This window comes from Polypterus senegalus, chromosome 2 (genome assembly GCF_016835505.1).
Source record: "Polypterus senegalus isolate Bchr_013 chromosome 2, ASM1683550v1, whole genome shotgun sequence".
In the NCBI taxonomy this organism is placed as follows: domain Eukaryota; kingdom Metazoa; phylum Chordata; class Cladistia; order Polypteriformes; family Polypteridae; genus Polypterus; species Polypterus senegalus.
Window position 1 is genome coordinate 7,922,105 of NC_053155.1, and position 20,878 is coordinate 7,942,982.

A 20,878-nucleotide genomic window follows, 5' to 3' on the forward strand; every position below is an offset into this window, starting at 1 on the left:
TTTCCTAAAAGGTCAGCAGAAGACTCAATGTGCGTTTTACTTTTTTCATGGTCCAGCAAGCTTTCTTTTCGAATTCTTGTGTATGGCACGTTTACCCAAAGTAACCCCTCCTTGGGGGTGTTTGTTTGAATATTTCGTGCACAATGAGCACCATATAACATTTTCTTTGACCATTAGCCAATCAAAATCTTTAAACCATTATTTGTTTATGCTGGATAAGCAGTGCTTAGATTTATCAATTGGCAGAGTGTGTGTTGAAGAGAACCCTGATGGACCAGCCTCTGCAATGTCTTTGTCTGAAATTGCCACATGAGGAGTTGACGCCACATCTTCATTAGTTTGTGACGTCTCTTTTCTGAAATAACTGAGCAGTGTTGTTTTCTGAACGCTTCTTTTGCTCATGTTGGTAAAACGTTTGAAAAAAATGTAAAGTACCTATGAATAAGACTTTTGAGTGGGAAAGGGAAAGCTTGTTGGATATTCAGTTCACACTTGCACGGCAGGTACGCATTCTCAACATTTCCACTTTAATCTCGATGCTGATGTTGAGAATAAAGTCGACATTTCCACTTTAATATAGATAGATAGATAGATAGATAGATAGATAGATAGATAGATAGATAGATAGATAGATAGATACTTTATTAATCCCAAGGGGAAATTCGCATAATCCAGTAGCAGTATACTGATACAAAAAAACAATATTAAATTAAAGAGTAATAAAAATGCATGTAAAAGCAGACAATAACTTTGAGTAATGTTAGAATTTACTCCACCGGGTGGAATTGAAGAGTCGCATAGTGTGGGGGAGGAACGATCTGCTCAGTGTGTCAGTGGAGCAGGACAGTGACAAAAGTCTGTCACTGAAGCTACTCCTCTGTCTGGAGATGACACTGTTCAGTGGATGCAGTGGATTCTTCATGATTGACAGGAGTTTGCTTAATGCCCGTCGCTTTGCCACAGATGTCAAACTGTCCAGCTTCATTCCTACAATAGAGCCTGCCTTCCTAACAAGTTTGTCCAGGTGTGAGGCGTCCTTCTTCTTTATGCTGCCACCCCAGCACACCACCGCATAGAAGAGGGCATTCACCACAATCGTCTGATAGAACATCTGCAGTATCTTATTGTAGATGTTGAAGGATGCCAACTTTGTAAGGAAGTATAGTTGGCTCTGACCTTTCTTACACAGAGCATCAGTATTGGCAGTCCAGTCCAATTTGTCATCCAGCTGTACTCCCAGATATTTATAGGTCTGCACCCTCTGCACACAGTCACCTCTGATGATCACAGGGTCCATGAGGGGCCTAGGCCTCCTAAAATCCACCACCAGCTCCTTGGTCTTGCTGGTGTTCAGGTGTAAGTGGTTTGAGTCGCACCATTTAACAAAGTCTTTGATTAGCTTCCTGTACTCCTCCTCCTGCCCACTCCTGATGCAGCCCACAATAGCAGTGTCATCAGTGAACTTTTGCACGTGGCAGGACTCCGAATCGTATTGGAAGTCTGATGTATGTTAGCTGAACAGGACCGGAGAAAGTACAGTCCCTGCGGCGCACCCTGTGTTGCTGACCACAATGTCAGACCTGCAGTTCCCGAGACGCACATACTGAGGTCTGTCTTTAAGATAGTCCACGATCCATGCCACCAGGTATGAATCTACTCCTGTCTCTGTCAGCTTGTCCCTAAGGAGCAGAGGTTGGATGGTGTTGAAGGCGCTAGAGAGTCCAGAAACATAATTCTTACAGCACCACTGCCTCTGTCCAAGTGGGAGAGGGATCGGTGTAGCATATAGATGATGGCATCCTCCACTCCCACCTTCTCCTGGTATGCAAACTACAGAGGGTCGAGGGCGTGGCAGACCTGTGGCCTCAGGTGGTGAAGCAGCAGCCGCTCCATGGTCTTCATCACATGTGACGTCAGAGCAACAGGCTGGAAGTCATTCAGCTCACTAGGACGTGATACCTTTGGGACAGGAGTGATACAAGATGTTTTCCAAAGCCTCGGGACTCTCCCCTGTTCCAGGCTCAGGTTGAAGATGCGCTGTAGAGGACTCCCCAGTTCCAGCGCACAGGCCTTCAGCAGTTGTGGCGATACTCCATCTGGACCCGCTGCTTTGCTGGCACGAAGTCTCCTCAGCTCTCTGCTCACCTGCGCTGCTGTGATTGTAATTGTGGGTGGGGATGTCTCTGCTATGCTGGTATCAGCAGAAGGATGGTTGGTGGATGCAGTACTCCGAGTTGAGAGTGGGTTAGGGTGGTCAAATCTATTAAAGAAGTTGTTCATCTAGTTTGCTCTCTCCACGTCCCTCTCGATGGTGGCACCGTGCTTCGAGCTGCAGCCAGTGATGATCTTCATCCCATCCCAAACTTCCTTCATGCTGTTGTTCTGCAACTTCTGCTCCAGCTTTCTCCTGTACTGCTCCTTCGCCGCCCTGAGCTGGACTCGGAGTTCCTTCTGCATGCGCTTGAGCTCTTGACGCTTATGTCAAGAATAATGTCGACATTTCCATTTTATTGTCGACATTTCCACTTTATTCTTGACATTTCTACTTTATTCTCGCCGTTTATCTCAAGATTGAATTCGACATGTTCGTAGTCTGTCATTAAAGTAGAACATCGTAAACTAAACTTCATCTTAAAATGAATGTTTAATTTACTAGATTTTCTCAAACCCCGTCATAAGTTATGTAGCAACATGTCAACATGTCGACTTTATTCTCGTCATAAGCGTCAAGATTAAAGTGGAAATGTTGAGAATAAAGTCAACATCTCGACTTTATTCTCGACATATAGTTTTTCTTCACTTTGCCCGTATTTTTTTTTTTTCACCGTGGCCCTAATACGCTTCCGTACAAAACCCTCAACAATTCAGTGACTAAACTTTTGCTCAGGACACAGTGTGTGTTGCAAGGGTTTCTGCACACTTTTTGCGATATGGACGCAAGTCCAAATATGTGCAAATATAAGAACGGCAGATGGGGTCACTTTAAACAGGAACCACAGTGAGTGCTACAAGGATTTTTGCACACAGAACACACCTAATGCTTAAACAACTGTAGATATATATATACTGTATATATATATATATATATATATATATATATATATATATATATATATATATATATATATATATATATATATATACAGTATATACACATAGGTTTGCTATGTACTGTACAAGAGAGAGCTGCTGTATGCTCAGCCGCACTATACAGACTGCCCTGACGCTGAGAACAGAGATATCACTTCCTGACGCCCTTTTTCTGATATCTGACAGGCTGGTTCAACTAGACTTTTTTTATTTTATTAGTCCTCCTCTTGCCCGCCCACCTCCACATCCTCTTTACTTGTGAACTGCCGCTCCGTGCCCACTATTAGTATGTACAGCCCCCTCTCACCTGCCCACCTCTCTATACTCCTTGCTACTGTATTAAGCTGCTCTGCCCCCGCTATTACCATGTACAGGCCGCTCTCGAAACCCCACCTCCCTATACTCTTCGCTTGTGAACTCTGCTCCACCTCATCCATGCTATTAGCTTTAGCAATATTTTCCCACCCGTCCGCTCGTCCCTTGCCATCTCTGCAGATCATTAGATCTGCCTGTGTCTGCAGATCTGCGGCTGTCATCTCACAATGTCATGTGAGATGACAGCTGGGCACTCAACTAAATTAGCCAGGTGGAGCTCCTGGCTAAAAGATGCTAGGGAGAACACTGTTTGTATAAAGTTAGAAACTCAAATCATACAAACACATACGTGTCCAGGCGACATGTGTCAAGTGGAGAAGAAAGAAGACAAGGCACCTCCATCTCTTCTGGGCCTTCATGACTGCAAAAGAATAAAACCTTGGTTTATTCAAATGGTAAGAAATGAGTATGACAGCTCTGAAGGGACAAAACAAGAATAAAGTGAGGGCTGGGGTACCAAAGGATATTCCATTTAATGAGGTGGTTCAGAGGATAAAAGAAGCCACATAATCGTGCAGTACAAAGTGATGACATTCAGCCAAAATAAAAAAAGGCTGCACAGGTGCTGAAATGAACACCAGCTCCTGACAGTAAATTTATTAATATAGTGCTGAGACCATAAGGGGTGGGACTTGTGAGACAAAGGAAGTGACCTCAGATGTCTTTCAGGGATTTCTCCTCCTCCATTTTTAAGGGACAAACAGAGAAAAGGTTAGTGACAGTGCTACACCTTTGTCCTTCCCTGTGTTTGCTTTCCAGACAAATCCTGTTAAAAGCTCCACACACTCCTGTTTCTGACACATCTTCATAAATAAGGCAGGCACTCTAATGAATCAGACAAATGTAGTCATAAGTCTTAAGTGTGCCACTGCGATCTGTGCTGCTTATTCCAAACACATTAGGGTATTAAATCACACAATGACAGGGAGAAACAGCAGGGAGATAGGCAAGAACACATGAAGGACACACAGGCAGGCTTTTTGAAATGCTGATGCGGCTGTTTGCTGAACAATACAATTATATGGCCAGAGTCACGGTGTGCCGAAGCCATGAATGATTAGGACAGGTGCACAATGTGGATATGGATGTATAAATGCTATTTTTTGGGAGTGGAAGTTATCTTTTAAAGCAAGTTAAATACATATATCTAATTTTCTTTAGTTCAAGTCTGTTCTGCATCAAAAAAGAACACAGTCCTAGAAAACAAGCACCTCCTGCTGGATACAACAAGATAGCACCATCGCCAGGTGACATGATGCTGCCGGTCATGTCCATTTATTCCTTGTGTGTCCTGAAATGGAATGTACAGAATTCCTCAGCTTCTCAAAATGGACATGATGTGTTCAAGTGACTTTGTGACTGATGTGAAGGTCAGGGGCCCCAACGCCTGAGACTGGGTACCCTGATGTGGGCTTAGTGGTATAAAATCCACACTGTGCTGCCCAGTAGGATCTTATCCAGTGTATCTTCTGTGATAAAGGTCCTATATTGCGCCCAACCTGGCACAGATTGACACAGAGGCACTTGTAAAAGCACAAAGACTTTTATTTTTCTTCACCTGTGGGGCACGTCTTCCCTGTGAACCCCACAGGCAGCACACAGTCCTAAACGCACTAAAGGCAACACAAAACACTTCTCCTCTGGCACCACCACTCCTCCCAGACAACCTTGTCCTCTTCCTCCCAATTCTGGCCCTTTTTATAGCTCACCCGGAAGTGCTTGATCACCTGTTGCTAATTGCACTTCCAGGCGAGGCTGTAGAGGTGTCCATGCTGGCTCCAGGATCCCTGCAGCACCCCCTGGCGGCCACCCCAGATCCCCACAGGGTTGTGGAGAACTGCATCTCCCCTGGAACTCTGCGGGAAACTGAGGCACCATCATCAACCAGGGAGGCTTCCACCAAGCATCCCAGGAGAGATACTGAGGTGGCCATGGCTGCTCCCCCGGAACATAAGTAGAAGGGGGGTCCCAGCTGGGCATGGGACCCAGCCGCCCGCCACACTTCACAAGCTTAAAAGAAAGACAACCAGGCCATTTGTTCAGGACTTCTTTCTGCTGCTTCTCTAAGACATACCTCCATGTAGGAACACCAGATTCATTCTCCCTCAGCTGACTTTATCCTTTCATTTTCTTGACTGCTGTGAACCAACACTCAAATAGAGAATTTCTCTTCATGAGACACGTGGAGGGAGACTCTACTTATTAGACATGGCCTGTCCACCCACCCACAGAATGTACAGGAGAGGGCTTCAGTGATGGCTATGGAGCTGGGGATACAAATCATACTGAGCTGGACATCACTCATCCTGATTTAAACTGATGAATAATTGGACATGTTAATGGTGTAAAACCAAATGAGTACAACATTAAGGTTTACCGTAATTCATGTATAGGAGCACGTCAGATGTTACCTTTTGGTACACACTCATAATCACCTACAGGCTCACAGTTCTGCTTTTTGTGTAGATGGTGACTTGTGCTTTCCTAATAATTTTGTAAACTTTAGTTTCTCTGGTAACTTAGAAGCTATTGTCATGCATGCACGTCAGAGGATCTCTTCACAGGCTCATTCGAGGTACGTGTTAACCTGTCATGGTAAGAGGGGGTGCCATCACTGACATTATCTTCTCCTTCTCTATCTGCAGCACTGAGAAACAGGCCAGTGAACGCATTTAGCCCCGCCCCTTCCAGTTCATGTGATATAAGAAGGAGGAGTCTTTAGTACTCCGGCTATTTACAGGGATGTCAAAGGCATGATTTGTGTTTGGACTCCTTTCATTAAATGGGATGTCCCAACTTTTCACTTGTTTGGTGACCTGTCATTCCTGCACCTGGCCACTCTATGTATTTTGAGTTTTTCTCTCCCTTTACCTGAACTGTGTCTCTCTTTCAGAGATCCCACTTAGTGCCTGGCAGCCCCACTTTAAACAGGAAGCCTTTGATGGCCTAAACTGCACAGCATACTGTGAGCTCCTGAAGGAATGCTGATTAATTCCCAGAATAAATAAAACTGCTGAGGATGAAGGCTGTACTCTGTGACTTAATCCTTAAATCAATATCCCATGTGATGGACATTTTACTGTCTGCTGTCACCCAGGAGGGTCTTTTGGACTCTTGCCCACCCTTTATGGTATATTCCTAATTGTCTAGGTAGACTCCTTGTATCTTCTTGCTCCATATGAACCAGACCTTTTTTCATGCAGGACTCCATCTCATTATAGAGTCATTTTTCTGCAGCATTAGCCAGGCTGTCTGCCTTCTACTGTGCCAGACAACTGTGGCCAGCCATGACCACAATGGTCACCAGAAACAAAGAGCCACAAATACCACTGAGTGGCGTCAGAGGTGCAGAGCCCAGAGGGACTGAGAGACCAGGAGCACCAGGGTTAATTCACTGCAAGCTAGCCACCAGAAGGAGCTCCGCCATGTGAGATTTGTAGATGCTCAGTAGTCTGAACTTAGACTTTTCTGTTTTGTCTAAATAAATTGTGAGGTGTCAGTCATTTGTGCCTATTGGGTACCATGGAACCCTCTTGTCAACGTTTGCAATAAAACAATTTAAGACCAAGAAACTCCTGCACTAATAAACTAAGTCAGAGGAAGCAGGACCTGATCAGCTCACTTTGACTTGTCTCACCTGATATACTGAGGATCTTTACTGTTCTGTTTAAATAGGGTCTTTATCAGTTTTAACTCCACACTTAATTCAAATACTTTTCTATTTATATAGCTTGGAAAAGACACGTTTTCAAATTCTCTGGTGTTAAATATAAGGACACCTTGTGGTGCAGCTTGTCAGCTGCCCTGTTCATTGCGCCCAAAGCCCCATCTATTATGTTCACATCTACTGATATAAAATACTAGCAGAGCAGAGTACCGGTGCACCATAAGCGTCCACGCCACATGAGGACAGTTTAGCATCAGTGACTAACCTTAACCTGTGAAGAAGGGAAGAGCAGCCCAAGGAACATGAGGAGGACACACAAAGTTCACTTAGAAATCAGCCGGGGCCAGAATTTAAACCCAAAATGCTGGATCCATAAATTGGCAGACATAACCACAATACCTCTGTGCTGCCAAATGAAACGTCTAAAACAAACTGTAATATCAAAAAATAATCCTGAAGTAAGTTTATTTTGCTCTGAGAAGAAATTTGACAAAGTCTTACCAGTCACTGTGCAGTTGTAACTGAAAATACCAAAAAAAAGTGAAAAAGGTGAATAAGTGAGGCTGTGGTCAATAGTCAGTGGTCCACCACATAAACACTTCAGCCAGTGACTGTCACTGATTGTAACATCATAAGAAAAAACAATACAAAACATACAGAGTAGTAGCCTTTAAATATAAAAGGACCACCGAAAATAATCAGATTGAGCAAATGTGAGGAGACATTAAAGAGACAGTAAGTGCGAGAAGAGGCTGATAAACCTGACAGAGAACGGAACTTCTTAAAAACTGTGACTGTAGACATAGCCGGCTTGTCACCATTTAGATACATCTTTGTTCAATTTATAAACATTGCTGAGGTAAAATGAATCCACTTCATCTTTCACCTCACAATGTCTTCTGTGAACTGCACTGTGTGGAGCTAAAACACCACAGACCACCAATGTCAGTCTGTCTGTCCCATGGATAAACATCTCCATCTGGTTTATGACATTATCAGGATATTCAGTGACACTGAGCATGGCCACCGAGGGAGCAAACACACAAGACAGAACTTCATTCTGCTCCACACCACCAAGACCTTGAAGTCACACACATCTAAATGAGCCCCTCTGGGCTGCCGTCTGAGCCACAAAGAAGTGTCAGATCTGCTGTTCTTGCCCATCATGTTCCTCTGGTGTCATTTTAAAACAAAACTAGGACAACATGGCAAGTGACAGCCACTAGTTGTGTAATTGTGTGGTCAGGTCAGGTGACCACTGACCCCTCATCTGTAGCCCGTGTCTCTCTGTGAATACGGAGACTCAGAGCTGTGCAGTGGTGCCTCCCTGAGGCTGAAAGGTGTATAAGCTGAGTGTGAGTGTCTTATCTGTGTGTGTTTGCCATTTGCTGGCCTCTGTTCTAACATGTCACCTGCCTTTCTTCTTCTTTGTCTTGTGCTCCTGTGTGCGTTTTCTCTGTTTCTCTGTCCACTTCAGCTAAGCTGACAAACTCAAACTTACTTTTCACTTACCTACATGGGCCTTTTATCCTCAGTTCAGTTTTTTCCTCAGTTGTTTTTTCTGAATTCATCAATGAGAAGATCTTTGTGCTACATCAGTGGATTTATAAAACACGTCCAGCCATAGTAAATCAAATCTTCAACATGCTGTTCTGTCTTGGTTTTCACTTTCACTTTAACATGGCAGCCATCCAGGAGGAACACACCTGAGTCTTAAAGAGACAGAAGATGACAAAAACATAAATAAAAAGAAGGAAATGAAATAAACTAAACGTGAAACTTCTGATGTAAAAATCCCCTCACAGATACGACACACCATGAGACAGCAGGACATGCCATGGACAGGAGCTAAAGACGAGCAGGCAAGGAGTCGCAGTGGGTGAGGACTGCTGATCACTTGACATTAAACAGATAAATGAGGAAATTTCAAGCAGGTTTGACTCATCATGTCAACAAAGCTTGAATCTTTAATGTACATACAAAGCGAATGGGGTCTATCCAAATAAGAATGAAAGACACTAAGCTGAGGTCAAGATCATGTGGCATGACAGACGATTCCAACACGCCGTGACACTTCATGGAGGAGTATTCAGTTTAATAGTCCAACCTGAACTACACAACATAAAGCCATCATCCAGCTTGGCATTCAACCTCCAGTTAGCACTGATAAATATGGAAATACAGAAAAAAAAAAGTAAAAAGCACAATAATGATTACAATTAAGACTGGGTAAGGTCAACAGAGGACAAACTCCTGTGCTGGGCTTGCATTTCCCCTGAGTGAACTTACAAATGTACAGAAATGAAGGCTCTGCTCTGATGTCTGACTTCTCTTTTGACCTCACTGATTTACGTTGGTCAGTCTGGTAGGAGACGCCATCATCTTACAGTGGCATTGACAGCACAACAACAACAACATTTATTTCTATAGCACACTTTCATACAAACAGTAGCTCAAAGTGCTTTACATAATAAAGAATAGAAAAATAAAAGACACAATTATAAAACAAAATAAATCAACATTAATTAACATCGAATAAGAGTAAGGTTCAATGGCCAGGGGGGACAGAAAAAACAAAAAAACTCCAGACGGCTGGAGAAAAAATAAAATCTGTAGGGATTCCAGACCATGAGACCACCCAGTCCCCTCTGGGCATTCTACCTAACATAAATGAAACAGTCCTCTTTGGATTTAGGGTTCTCACGGAAGGGCTTGATGATGCACTGCCCACCCAGACCTGCTTCTCCTTCTGCACTTTCAGTTGTCAAATGTCCTTCTTGTGGACACAAGTACAGCAATTGTCTTAGGACAGTGTGAGCAAGTGAAAAAAACAAAAAACAAAACAAAAAGAAAACACAACCTTTGCAATTTGGGGCAAAAGATTAAAACTTGTTTCCTCCGGGTGCTCCGGTGTCCTCCCACAGTCCAAAGACATGCAGGTTAGGTGAATTGGCGATCATAAATTGTCCCTAGTGTGTGCTTAGTGTGTGGGTGTGTGTCTGTGTGTGCCCTGCGGTGGGCTGGCACGCTGCCTGGGGATTTGTTCTTGCCTTGTGCCCTGTGTTGGCAGGGATTGGCTCCAGCAGACCCCCGTGACCCTGTAGTTAGGATATAGCGGTTGGATAATGGATGGATGGATGGATGGAAGATTGAAACTTATAATTTCTGATTTAAAGCGGGTTGGACAATGACTGACAGACATTAAACATGACTGACCCAATGGCACAGCGGTAGCGCTGCTGCCTCTCAGTTAGGACACCAGAGTTTGTGTCCCTGGTCCTCCCTGCGTGGAGTTTGCATATTCTTATGTCTGCGTGGAATTCCTCTGGGTACTCAGATTTCCTTCCACAATCCAAAGACATGTAGGTTAGATGGCGATCCTAAATTGGCCCCTTTCTGTGTGTGTGTGCACTGTGTTGGGTTGGTGTCCTGTCCAGGGTTTGTTCCCTGCTTTGCATCCTGTGCTAACTGGGGTAGACTCCAGCAGACCCCCATGACCCTGTTCAGTGGTTTAGAGAATGACTGGCTAACCAACATTGAACACAAACTATTCGCTGTTCTGATAAGCCATCAAATATTTATAAAATTCTTGTCAACTAAATCAGTTCAGTAAACTTTTCTACCATGGACTCTGCTGGCCTTCAAGCTCACATCTTGCTGCTTGTCCAGCTCAACTGTTTCTTGTGCTGATATTCAACATGGACCTGAGTGAGGAAACATGCAAGTCAGAACTTCATTCTGCTCCTCACCACAATAAATGTGAACTTGAATCCCACCTTTATGTTTGATTTAAGTGATTCAGAGTCAGATAAACTAAAACTCCTCCTTGAGGACAGTCACATTTTAGAGTCACCTGAAAGTGTCCATTGATTGGCATATCCAGTGTTGGTTTTCTTTGTTTAGCAGACGCTTTCTTAAAGACAAGTCAGTATACAGAGGTGTGCAAAAGAATTCAACCCCCTTGAAAGTCATCCTAATTTTCTGCATGACAAGAGATTTGTCCACATATTTATCCATTCAGTATTTTTAATATGATCTCTTATAAATCATTTTCTGTAGTTATTTAACTGAAGAAAAAACTCCAAAGTTAGTGTTTGCCTGAGTATTTAACACTAGAATTACCAGAGCCAATGAAAAAACTCGTAGAGCTGTCCCACCTTAAAACGCTTCTCACCTCTCCGTCACGTCTTTTGTCTTCTAAATTTGTGGCTAAGCAGCAAACAGCAAGCAGCCTACTATCACATCCTCCACCGGAGCACAGTTGTCTCAGCTCAAGTCTGTTTACCTGCATGTCAGTTGCTTGGAGTTGTATAGAGTGAGAAGTCAAGCAAAATGACACCTTTTAGAAATACTATATCATTATTTGGAACACTTGCATTTCATGTGTGTTCCGTGTCTACAACGATCTATGTACACACATTGTTAAAAAAGAAACATTTTTCATGTTTTAGTCATAATTGACAAAATGTAGACATGAAGTTTATAATGTGTGAAGTCTGAAGTCCAAATATCAAAGAAACACTTTCACAAAAAGTACAAATATAATAGAACAAGTGCACTTTTATTCAAAAATATAACTACAGAAAAACAACCCACGTTAGAGTGCAATATTGACACGCATTTGTTAAAAGTGCTGTGGTGGCGCAACAGCATCAGCACTTGACTGGTAGTCTGAACTTCACGAGTTTGATTCTAGATAAGTCCGTTTTGAGATGTGAGCTGCACGTATTCTTACTATTTTAAAATAAAAACATACATTTGATTCCAGTCTGTAACAGCCAGTGTAATTTATGATACTTGTAAAGGTTAGCTTTTTTTTTATTCTGTTATTCTCTCAGCCGCGTTCACGATCCCAACTCAACCCCCCCCACACCCCCGCTGTTTTCTCAGACGCGCTATAACAGAGGCAAACTCAAATCATGTTGACTGTCCTACATCGGATCAAGAATGCACTTTTGCCATTGCTGTACTTTGTATATGTACATGGGAAGCTTTGCACTCGTGACTTTACGCTGTAGGAAGTAACTAAATAAATAATATCTATATAGTAATAACAGTAATTTTATTATTATATAGCAGCTTCCCTGTCTGCCTATCATATAGTGCCTTTCCTTCCTATCTATCTATAAACAGTATCTATCCCCTTAGCTGTTTTTTTATATATCTATTATGCAGTGCCCTATGGGGTGCCAAACAGGCAATTACAATGATTTTCGGAATATATAAAGTCATTCCTGGATATATAAAGTCAAAACTTGAATGTATAAAGTCGTCATCAGAATATATAAAGTCATTCCTGAATATATAAAGTCAGAGTTAGAATATATAAAGTCACACCTGAATATGTAAAGTCAAAGCCTGATTATATAAAGTCAGGAATGAGGTTATATATTCCGACGCTGACTTTATATGTTCGGTAATGACTTTATATATTCTGACGCCGACTATATATATTCAGGAATTACTTTATATATTCAAGTTTTGACTTTATATATTCAGGAATGACTTTATATATTCCAAAAATCATTGTAATTGCCAGTTTGGCACCCCATAGGGCACTGTATAATAGATATATAAAAAAACAGCTAAGGGGATAGATAGGGAGACAGGGAAGCTGCTATATAATAATAAAATTACTGTTATTACTATATAGATAGACAGGGAGTTCAGGCAGGCAGAATGGCGAAGGTTAAAAAAAATATATATATAAATATATATATATTATCTCCCCAGCGGGAGAACTACCTACATTTTGTAAAATTTATTAGTAAAATATGAAAAAGTGTCTGTTTTAACAATGTGTTTACACAGATTAATGTAGAAACGGAACACACGTTAAATGCATGTGTTCTAAAAACGATCTATTATTTCCACTCTAAAACTCCACTTTACTCCCAGATAATCAATCAAGGCATGAGCTGGGAGAAGTTTGTGCACGTTCTAAGTCGGTGGGGGGGACGGAATAGCCGGCTGCTTGCAGCTTGTGTTATCAGCACATTTAGATGAACAAAAGACACTGGCGGAGAGGTAAGAACGGTTTTAAGAAGCGATTTAAGGTGGGACGGATCTACAAGTTTTTTCGTAGGCTCTGGTAATTCTAGTGTTAAACCTCTGTGCTTTGGAAGTTCCAGGTTTACACAAATGACAAATGAATGACAGATGACACAAAGGTGACAGTCATTTGACAGTCAGAATGAAACATAATGAGTTTCAACTTGTGAGTCCTTTCTATCTCTCTGGATCTAAAAAAACCCCTTTGTAAGGCCGTAGTCTTTATTGGACAATCACTCCAAAAATGAGGACAAAGGAGCATCTGCTGATGTGAGAACTCATTGAAATGCACAAGGCAGGAAATGGCTCACAAAAAACAAATAACAAGAGTTTGAATGTCCTGTTAAGCCACTGTGAGGTCCATCATCAGAAAATGGAAGGTTCATCACAGCAGTCAGACTCTTACTAGAACAGGCCATCCCTCCAAACTAAACACCAGAGTGAGATGTCAACTAAAAATGCAACCGTCACTGTCAGACGTCTGCAGTGGTCTTTCATTGAAACTGGAGTGAAGGTCCACAATTTCAAGACCCCTCTATAAACCAGGAGGGTAGCAAGGAAGAAGCCATTCCTTAGGAAGGGCCACATATAGGCACATATGGCATTTGCTACAAAGCATGAGAAAGACACAAATGAGATGTGGGAGAAGGTTTTATGGTCTGATGAGACCAAAACAGAACTTTTTGACAAGACTTCATGCATGTGGTGTAAACCTAACACTGTCCATGAATCAAGAAACACCACAACTACAGTGAAATATGGTGGTGGCAGCATCATGCTATAAGGATGCTCTTCATGTGCTGGGCCTGGGAATCTTATCAGAGTTGAAGGGACAATGGATGGACACAAATACCACGCAATATTGCAGGAGAACTTGTTCCAGTCTGCTATGAACCTACGACTCGGGAGAAGATTCATCTTTCAACATCACATAGACCCAAAGTGACACGGGAATGGCACAAAAACAGAAAGTTGAATGTTCTGGAATGGCCAAGTCAAAGCCCTGATCTTAACCTTATTGACAATCTGTGGCACTGTTTGAAGACTGCAGTCCAGAGGTGCCAATCGACTGAAAGAGAGCATCTCTAGAAATTGTGCCAAAAAGAATGGGGAAGAATGCTGCGTGAAAAATGTACAAACCTGGTACAGAAAGAATGAAGGCTGTTACTGCAGTAAAAGGGCTTTTGATAAAGTATGCATGTGTAGGGCTTGAGTACTCAGGCAAACACAAATATCTACAGAAAATGATTTATATTGAGTATGGAAATGTTTTGTTACAGTAGAACAGTTCAATTAAAAGTACTGAATGAATAAATTTGTGTACAAGTCTATGGTCATGCAGAAAATTCGGATAACTTTCAAGGGGATTGAATACATTTGCATGGCACTGTACACAGTTGACAAATTAGAACATTAGAACACTCTGGACAAGAACAGGCCATTCAGCCCAAGAAAGCTCGCCAGTCCTCTCCACTTATTTCTTCCAAAAAACATCAAGTCGAGTTTTGAAAGTCATTAACGTCTTACTGTCTACCACACTACTTGGTAGCTTATTCCAAGTGTCTATCATTCTTTGTGTGAAGAAAAACTTATGTTTTGTGTTTAATGTTTGTGCAAAATTTACCCTTAACAAGTTTCCAACTGTGTCCCCATGTTCTTGTTGAACTCATTTTAAAATACAAGTCTCGATCCACTGGACTAATTCCCTTCATAATTTTTAACACTTCAATCATGTCACCACTTAATCTTCTTTTGCTTAAACTGTAAAGGCTCAGCTCTTTTAATCTTTCCTCATAATTCAACCCCTGTAGCCCTGGAATCAGCCTAGTCGCTCTTCTCTGGACCTTTTCTAGTGCTGCTATGTCCTTTTTGTAGCCTGGAGACCAAAACTACACACAGTACTCAAGATGAGGCCTCACCAGTGTGTTATAAAGGTTGAGCAGAACCTCCTGTGACTTGTACTGCATACATCAAGGCGCTATATAACCTGACATTCTGTTAGCCTTCTTAATGGCTTCTGAACTCTGTCTGGCACTTGATAGTGACAAGTCTACTATGACTCCTAAATCCATCTTTATAACGTGGACGTTCAAATTCCAGACCTTCTAATGTGTATTCAAACCTAACATTTTTACTTATGTTTAAAACTTTACATCCACTGATATTAAATTTCATCTGCCTAAACCAGTATGCTCTTCAAGTCCCTCAGTGATGATTCAACAAATTCCAAATTATCTACTAATCCACCTATCTTGGTATCATCTTCAAACTTAACCAGCTTGTTACTTATATTCCTATCTAAATCATTTAAAAATATTAAAAATAACAGCGGCCTTAGCACTGACGCCTGCAGGTCACCACTCTTAACATCGACCAGTTCTGATGAGGTTCCTCGCACCAATGTGTGTTGAAATTACTGTCAGCATTGGGTGGTCTATAGAATACTCCTAAAATAAGACCACTTTCTTTAATGCTTTCCAGGTGAAGCCACACGTCCTCACTAAGATGGGGCTCATCATCCAACTCAAGAGGACTTACATTTAAATTCTGTTTGACATAAACAACAACCCCACCTCCTTTTCTGTTCTGTCTATCCTTCCTAATAAATGTGTATCCCTCTGTGTTACACTCAACCCCATCTTTGTTATTTAGCCAGGTTTCTGTTATTGTTATAATATTATAATTATGTTCCTCTACATGCAACTCCAACTCATTTGTTTTACTTTGATATTTCCAGCATTAAGACAAGCTATTTTGAATGTACTCCTCCTTGAACCGTCACCTTATCGTGGTGGAGGGGTTTGCGTGTCCCAATGATCCTAGGAGCTATGTTGTCCGGGGCTTTATGCCCTGGTAGAACCACCAAGGCAAACTGGTCCTAGGTGAGGGATGAGACAAAGAGCGGTTCAACAAACCTCCAATGATGAGCGAAACCTTTGGACGACGTTTTCCCTTGCCGGACGCGGATCACCGGGGCCCCCCTCTGGAGCCAGGCCTGGAGGTGGGGCTCGATGGCGGCGCCTGGTGGCCGGGCCTGCACCCATGGGGCTCGGCCGGGCACAGCCCGAAGAGGTAACGCGGGTCCTCCTCCCCATGGGCTCACCACCTATGGGATGGGCCAAGGAGGTTGGGTGCAGTGTGAGTTGGGTGGTGGCCGAAGGCGGGGACCTTGGCGGTCTGATCCTCGGCTACAGAAACTGGCTCTTGGGACGTGAATGTCACCTCTCTGAAGGGAAGGAGCCTGAGCTAGTGCGCGAGGTCAGAGGCTCGGCTAGATATAGTCGGACTCACCTCGACGCACAGCTTGGACTCTGGAACCAATCTTCTTGAGAGGGGCTGGACTCTCTACCACTCTGGAGTTGCCCCCGGTGAGAGGCCGAGCAGGTGTGGGCATACTTATTGCCCCCCGACTCAGAGCCTATGCATTGGGGTTTACCCCAGTGGACGAGAGGGTGGCCTCCCTCCGCCTTCGGGTGGGAGGAAGGGTCCTGACTGTTGTTTGTGCGTATGCGCCGAACAGCAGTTTGGAGTATCCACCCTTTTTGGAGTCTCTAGAGGGGTTGCTAGAGGGCATACCTTCTGGGATTCCCTCGTTTTGCTGGGAGACTTCAATGCTCACGTGGGCAATGACAGTGAGACCTGGAAGGGCGTGATTGGGAGGAATGGCCCCGATCTGAACCCGAGCGGTGTTTTGTTATTGGACTTCTGTGCTCGTCATGGATTGTCCATAACGAACACCATGTTCAAGCATAAGGGTGTTCATATGTGCACTTGGCACCAGGACACCCTAGGCCTCAGGTCGATGATGGACTTTGTGGTCGTGTCGTCGGACCTGCGGCCATATGTCTTGGACACTCGGGTGAAGAGAGGGCGGAGCTGTCAACTGATCACCACCTGGTGGTGAGTTGGCTTCGATGGTGGGGGAAGATGCCGGTCAGACCTGGTAGGCCCAAACGTGTTGTGAGGGTCTGCTGGGAACGGCTGGCAGAGTCCCCTGTCAGAAGTAGCTTCAACTCCCACCTCCGGCAGAACTTCAACCACGTCCCGAGGGAGGTGGGGGACATTGAGTCCGAATGGGCCATGTTCCATGCCTTTATTGTTGAGGCGGCTGACCGGAGCTGTGGCCACAAGGCGGTCGGTGCCTGTCGTGGCGGCAATCCCCGAACCCGTTGGTGGACACCAGCGGTGAGGGATGCCGTCAAGCTGAAGAAGGAGTCCTATAGGACTTTTTTGTCCTGTGGGTCTCTGGAGGCAGCTGATAGGTATCGGCAGGCCAAGCGGAACGCGCTTTGGTTGTTGCTGAGGCCAAAACTCGGGCATGGGAGGAGTTTGGAGAGGCCATGGAGAACGACTTTGGACGGCTTCGAGGAGATTCTGGTCCACCGTCCGGCGTCTCAGGAGGGGGAAGCAGTGCAGTGTCAACACCGTATATAGTGGGGATGGTGCGCTGCTGACCTCGACTTCGACGTAGGGTCGGGGGAGGAGTACTTCGAAGACCTCCTCAATCCCACTAACATGCCTTCCAATGAGGAAGCAGAGCCTGGGGACTCTGAGGTGGGCTCTCCCATCTCTGGGACTGAAGTCACTGAGGTGGTCAAAAAACTCCTTGGTGGCAAGGTTCCTTGCTGTGGGCCGAGTGTCCATAAAGGCAAATAACTTTTTTAAAGAAAGTGGAATTTGGACATTACCATTGTAGCTGCGTTTTCCCAAAATTACCAAAGTTCAGCAGCTTCAACTCAAAAAAATGGGATTCAACAAAAGCCTAACGTGCAGAAATGATTCCACAGACAAAATATTTTCATTTTTAAAAGTTTAGTTAAGTTTCAAAGTAAAACAGTTCACACAAAAAAGAAAATTAAAATAGCAAAAAAAAGGAAAAATTAATGTTAAGAAAAGTTCAGTTCTAAGCTTAATCTTGTTACATCTCAAATCATTACTATTAACATTTCTGAACCATTTCTAAACTGTCAGAAAACTGTATGCTTATCCCATTTCTTAGTTGAAAATGGGTCTTTCAAGTCCCTGCTTACTGGGACCTTTTCTAAACAACAACTGAATCTATTACCACACTGTTTCTCAGTTATAGCAAGAAGGTTCTATCTCTTACTATACTATAAGGACTATACCATAAGCTATGACTATGAAAGAAATTATATTCTATTCAAATTAAGCAAGCTTTAATATGAGTTTACTGTAACTCAAAACTTTAACTTTCTAAGATTGGCTCTTACAGCCATGAAATGTAGAGAAGCACAATGTCTAGTATTAATTTCTGTGCCATCCTCTGATTGTAAAATGTCATTGATTTTTGTTGGGTGGGGGGCAAGCACTACCAAATGCAATGCAACACCAGCTGCTTACACTCCATCTCTTCTGCTGGTGGTCCTGGCAGCGATTTTAATTATATGGTACATCTGTTTTTAACTGCAATGCAGGTGTTATCAGGGGATAAAACTCATCGACTGTGTTTCATTGCTTATCAGCACTGGCACTCATTGCTCCCTGGGGGTCTCCAATGCCCAAAACCCTTTGATTGTTGATCGTGTGTCATTTCCTTGAGGCACTGATGCCTCATGGGACACTCCAAACACCAAATTGTTGTTCGAGTGTCTAAGCTTAGCGGGGGACACATTTACAAGGTTATTGAGATTTATTAAGATAACTTAATATTTAAATTTTATGCACCTGGAGTTCTGTATGTGATTCAATCTGTGCTTCAAAAATTAGGAATTTGACTTCTTTATCTTGAAATGTGATGACTTTTGTAGGAGTTGTAAACAGAAATCAAACAATTTCAAGGGGTGTGGGGAACAGAAAATGTGTTTAAAATTATGAAGGGAATTAGTCCAGTGGATCGAGACTGTGATTTTAAAATGAGTTCATCAAGAACACGGGGACACAGCTGGAAACTTGTTAAGGGTAAATTTCGCACAAACATTAGGAAGTTTTTCTTTACAAAAAGACTGACAGACACTTGGAATAAGCGACTAAGTAGTGTGGTGTACAGTAAGACGTTAGGGACTTTCAAAACTCGACTTGATGTTTTATTGGTAGAAATAAGTGGATAGGACTGGCAAGCTTTATTGGGCTGAATGGCCTGTTCTCGTCTAGAGGGTTCTAATGTTCTAAAAGCATTGTGAGCTCTCAGGTTTGATTAATATCACAGATTAGCTGTTATTAAAATAGCAGAAATAAAGATTTAGAAAAGTTAAAAGACAAAGGAGAGAAACACATGATCATAAGCAAGGGTGAAGCTACAGGGGAGTGTATCTATTGGCTCTGCCCACCCAAACAACACATCATCCCACCCAATACACTTTCAGTAAAAAGTAAGAAAGCTTTCACTTATTTGAACATTTTCATGACCTTTGTTACTTGTCCAGACTCCCATCCCACCCTAATAACCTCACTGGTCACAAGTTAGTGGCACTAATGACACTGGAGAAGAGAAAAAGTAAAAAATTGAGAAGACGCAAAGTACAAATTAAAGAACTGAAAAATAAGAGAAGGAGACAGTAAACATGAAAGAGAATGTCAGTATGTCAACCACTAGGATAAGAGTTTAAAGAAGATTAACCTGCAAGACCTCATCTGTAGTAAAAGGTGGTGTTTAAACAAAGCAACATTCTGTAACATGGAAATTTCACACTTAACAGATTTAGAGTAAACTGTCAGATGTGCCCCTCTAACATCACTGCAGCACTCAGCAATTCTAGCAGTGAGGTGGTCTGCTGTGATGGCAGTGAGCAGGGACACCATAGACACACAGAGGACCACCTCAGTGCTGCAGTCTGAGCCATGATGAAGGGCTAAATGTGAACTTTAATTTCCACATTCAAATCTGACAGCAGACAGAATAAAGGGCTTAAGTGACCCCTGCTGACCCCACAAGGACCCTGAGTGCGTGTGTGTGTGTGTGTGTGTGTGTTTGGTGCACTACATGCTGTGTACACATCAAAGTGATACCTCAGTAGTGTCGACCCCTCCCCCCAATCCAGTCAGGTTTTTTATTGGCAAGGCTGGTTTGTGTTAAGCCCCCGAGGCGCCTGTTTGCACTGTTTGTGATTCTCGTGTCTCGCTGTCTGTCATCAGTTGTCTGGTTTTGTATTTCATTTTATCTGCTCTTTTCATTGCAACCTTCTGTTACGTAAATTAAAATTTCAGCTCCTTTCTAGCTTAGCATGTGCTCCTAACCTCCACCTCCTCCTTGCTTATCTGATATCGTTTTCAGTTTTGTCAAGTCAGCCATTTTTTGTTCATCAGAACTTTGGAAAGCCATTTGTGTTCTCAGGCTTATTAAAGACAAGCTGTGGCATGAAGGTAAAGCCACCAAACAGCAGGCCCTGAGATGTTTTTATTTTTGTCTTTCACTTTAATGTGGCAGCTGGCCAGGAGGAACACACCTGAATCTTAAAAAGGCAGAAGACACCAAAATAAAAAGAAATGTAAAAACTCAACACACTTGTCAGTTACAGTATACTAAAGAAGAAGGCCATCTGAGTGGTGAGGCCTTCACAGAAGATAATCAAGCTCGTTGTGGACAGCAGAAGAATTAATTTAGTGGAATGTCAGATAAAGTTTGTGTCACTAACAGGGAGGACGACGAGCAGCTGAAGAGTCACCGTGGACTTCAAGTGAACACTGAGACATCAGAGGCAGTAAAATAAAATAAAACACAACTGCTGTGACTGGTGC

At 42.9% G+C, this 20,878-nt stretch overlaps 2 protein-coding genes across 7 annotated transcripts in view; both read right to left on the reverse strand.

Moving 5' to 3' along the window:
- LOC120521894 (selection and upkeep of intraepithelial T-cells protein 5-like) overlaps nt 1–8,781 on the reverse strand; it is a 100,023-nt gene extending 91,242 nt beyond the window's left edge. For 2 of the 4 annotated variants that reach the window (XM_039743187.1, XM_039743186.1), the window contains exons 1-2: nt 8,649–8,781; nt 3,755–3,826 (exon numbers count right to left, since the gene is read on the reverse strand). In XM_039743187.1, coding sequence (XP_039599121.1) covers nt 3,755–3,826; nt 8,649–8,703 — 127 coding nt within the window. In that variant the 5' untranslated portion in view covers nt 8,704–8,781. Of the gene's footprint in view, nt 1–3,754; nt 3,827–8,633 lie in introns of all 4 variants that reach the window. The other 2 variants (XM_039743190.1, XM_039743194.1) reach the window with 2 other exon arrangements.
- Nucleotides 1–20,878, reverse strand: part of LOC120521855 (NACHT, LRR and PYD domains-containing protein 12-like) — a 1,152,437-nt gene that overhangs the window by 134,229 nt on the left and 997,330 nt on the right. The gene's annotated exons all lie outside the window — the stretch shown is intronic.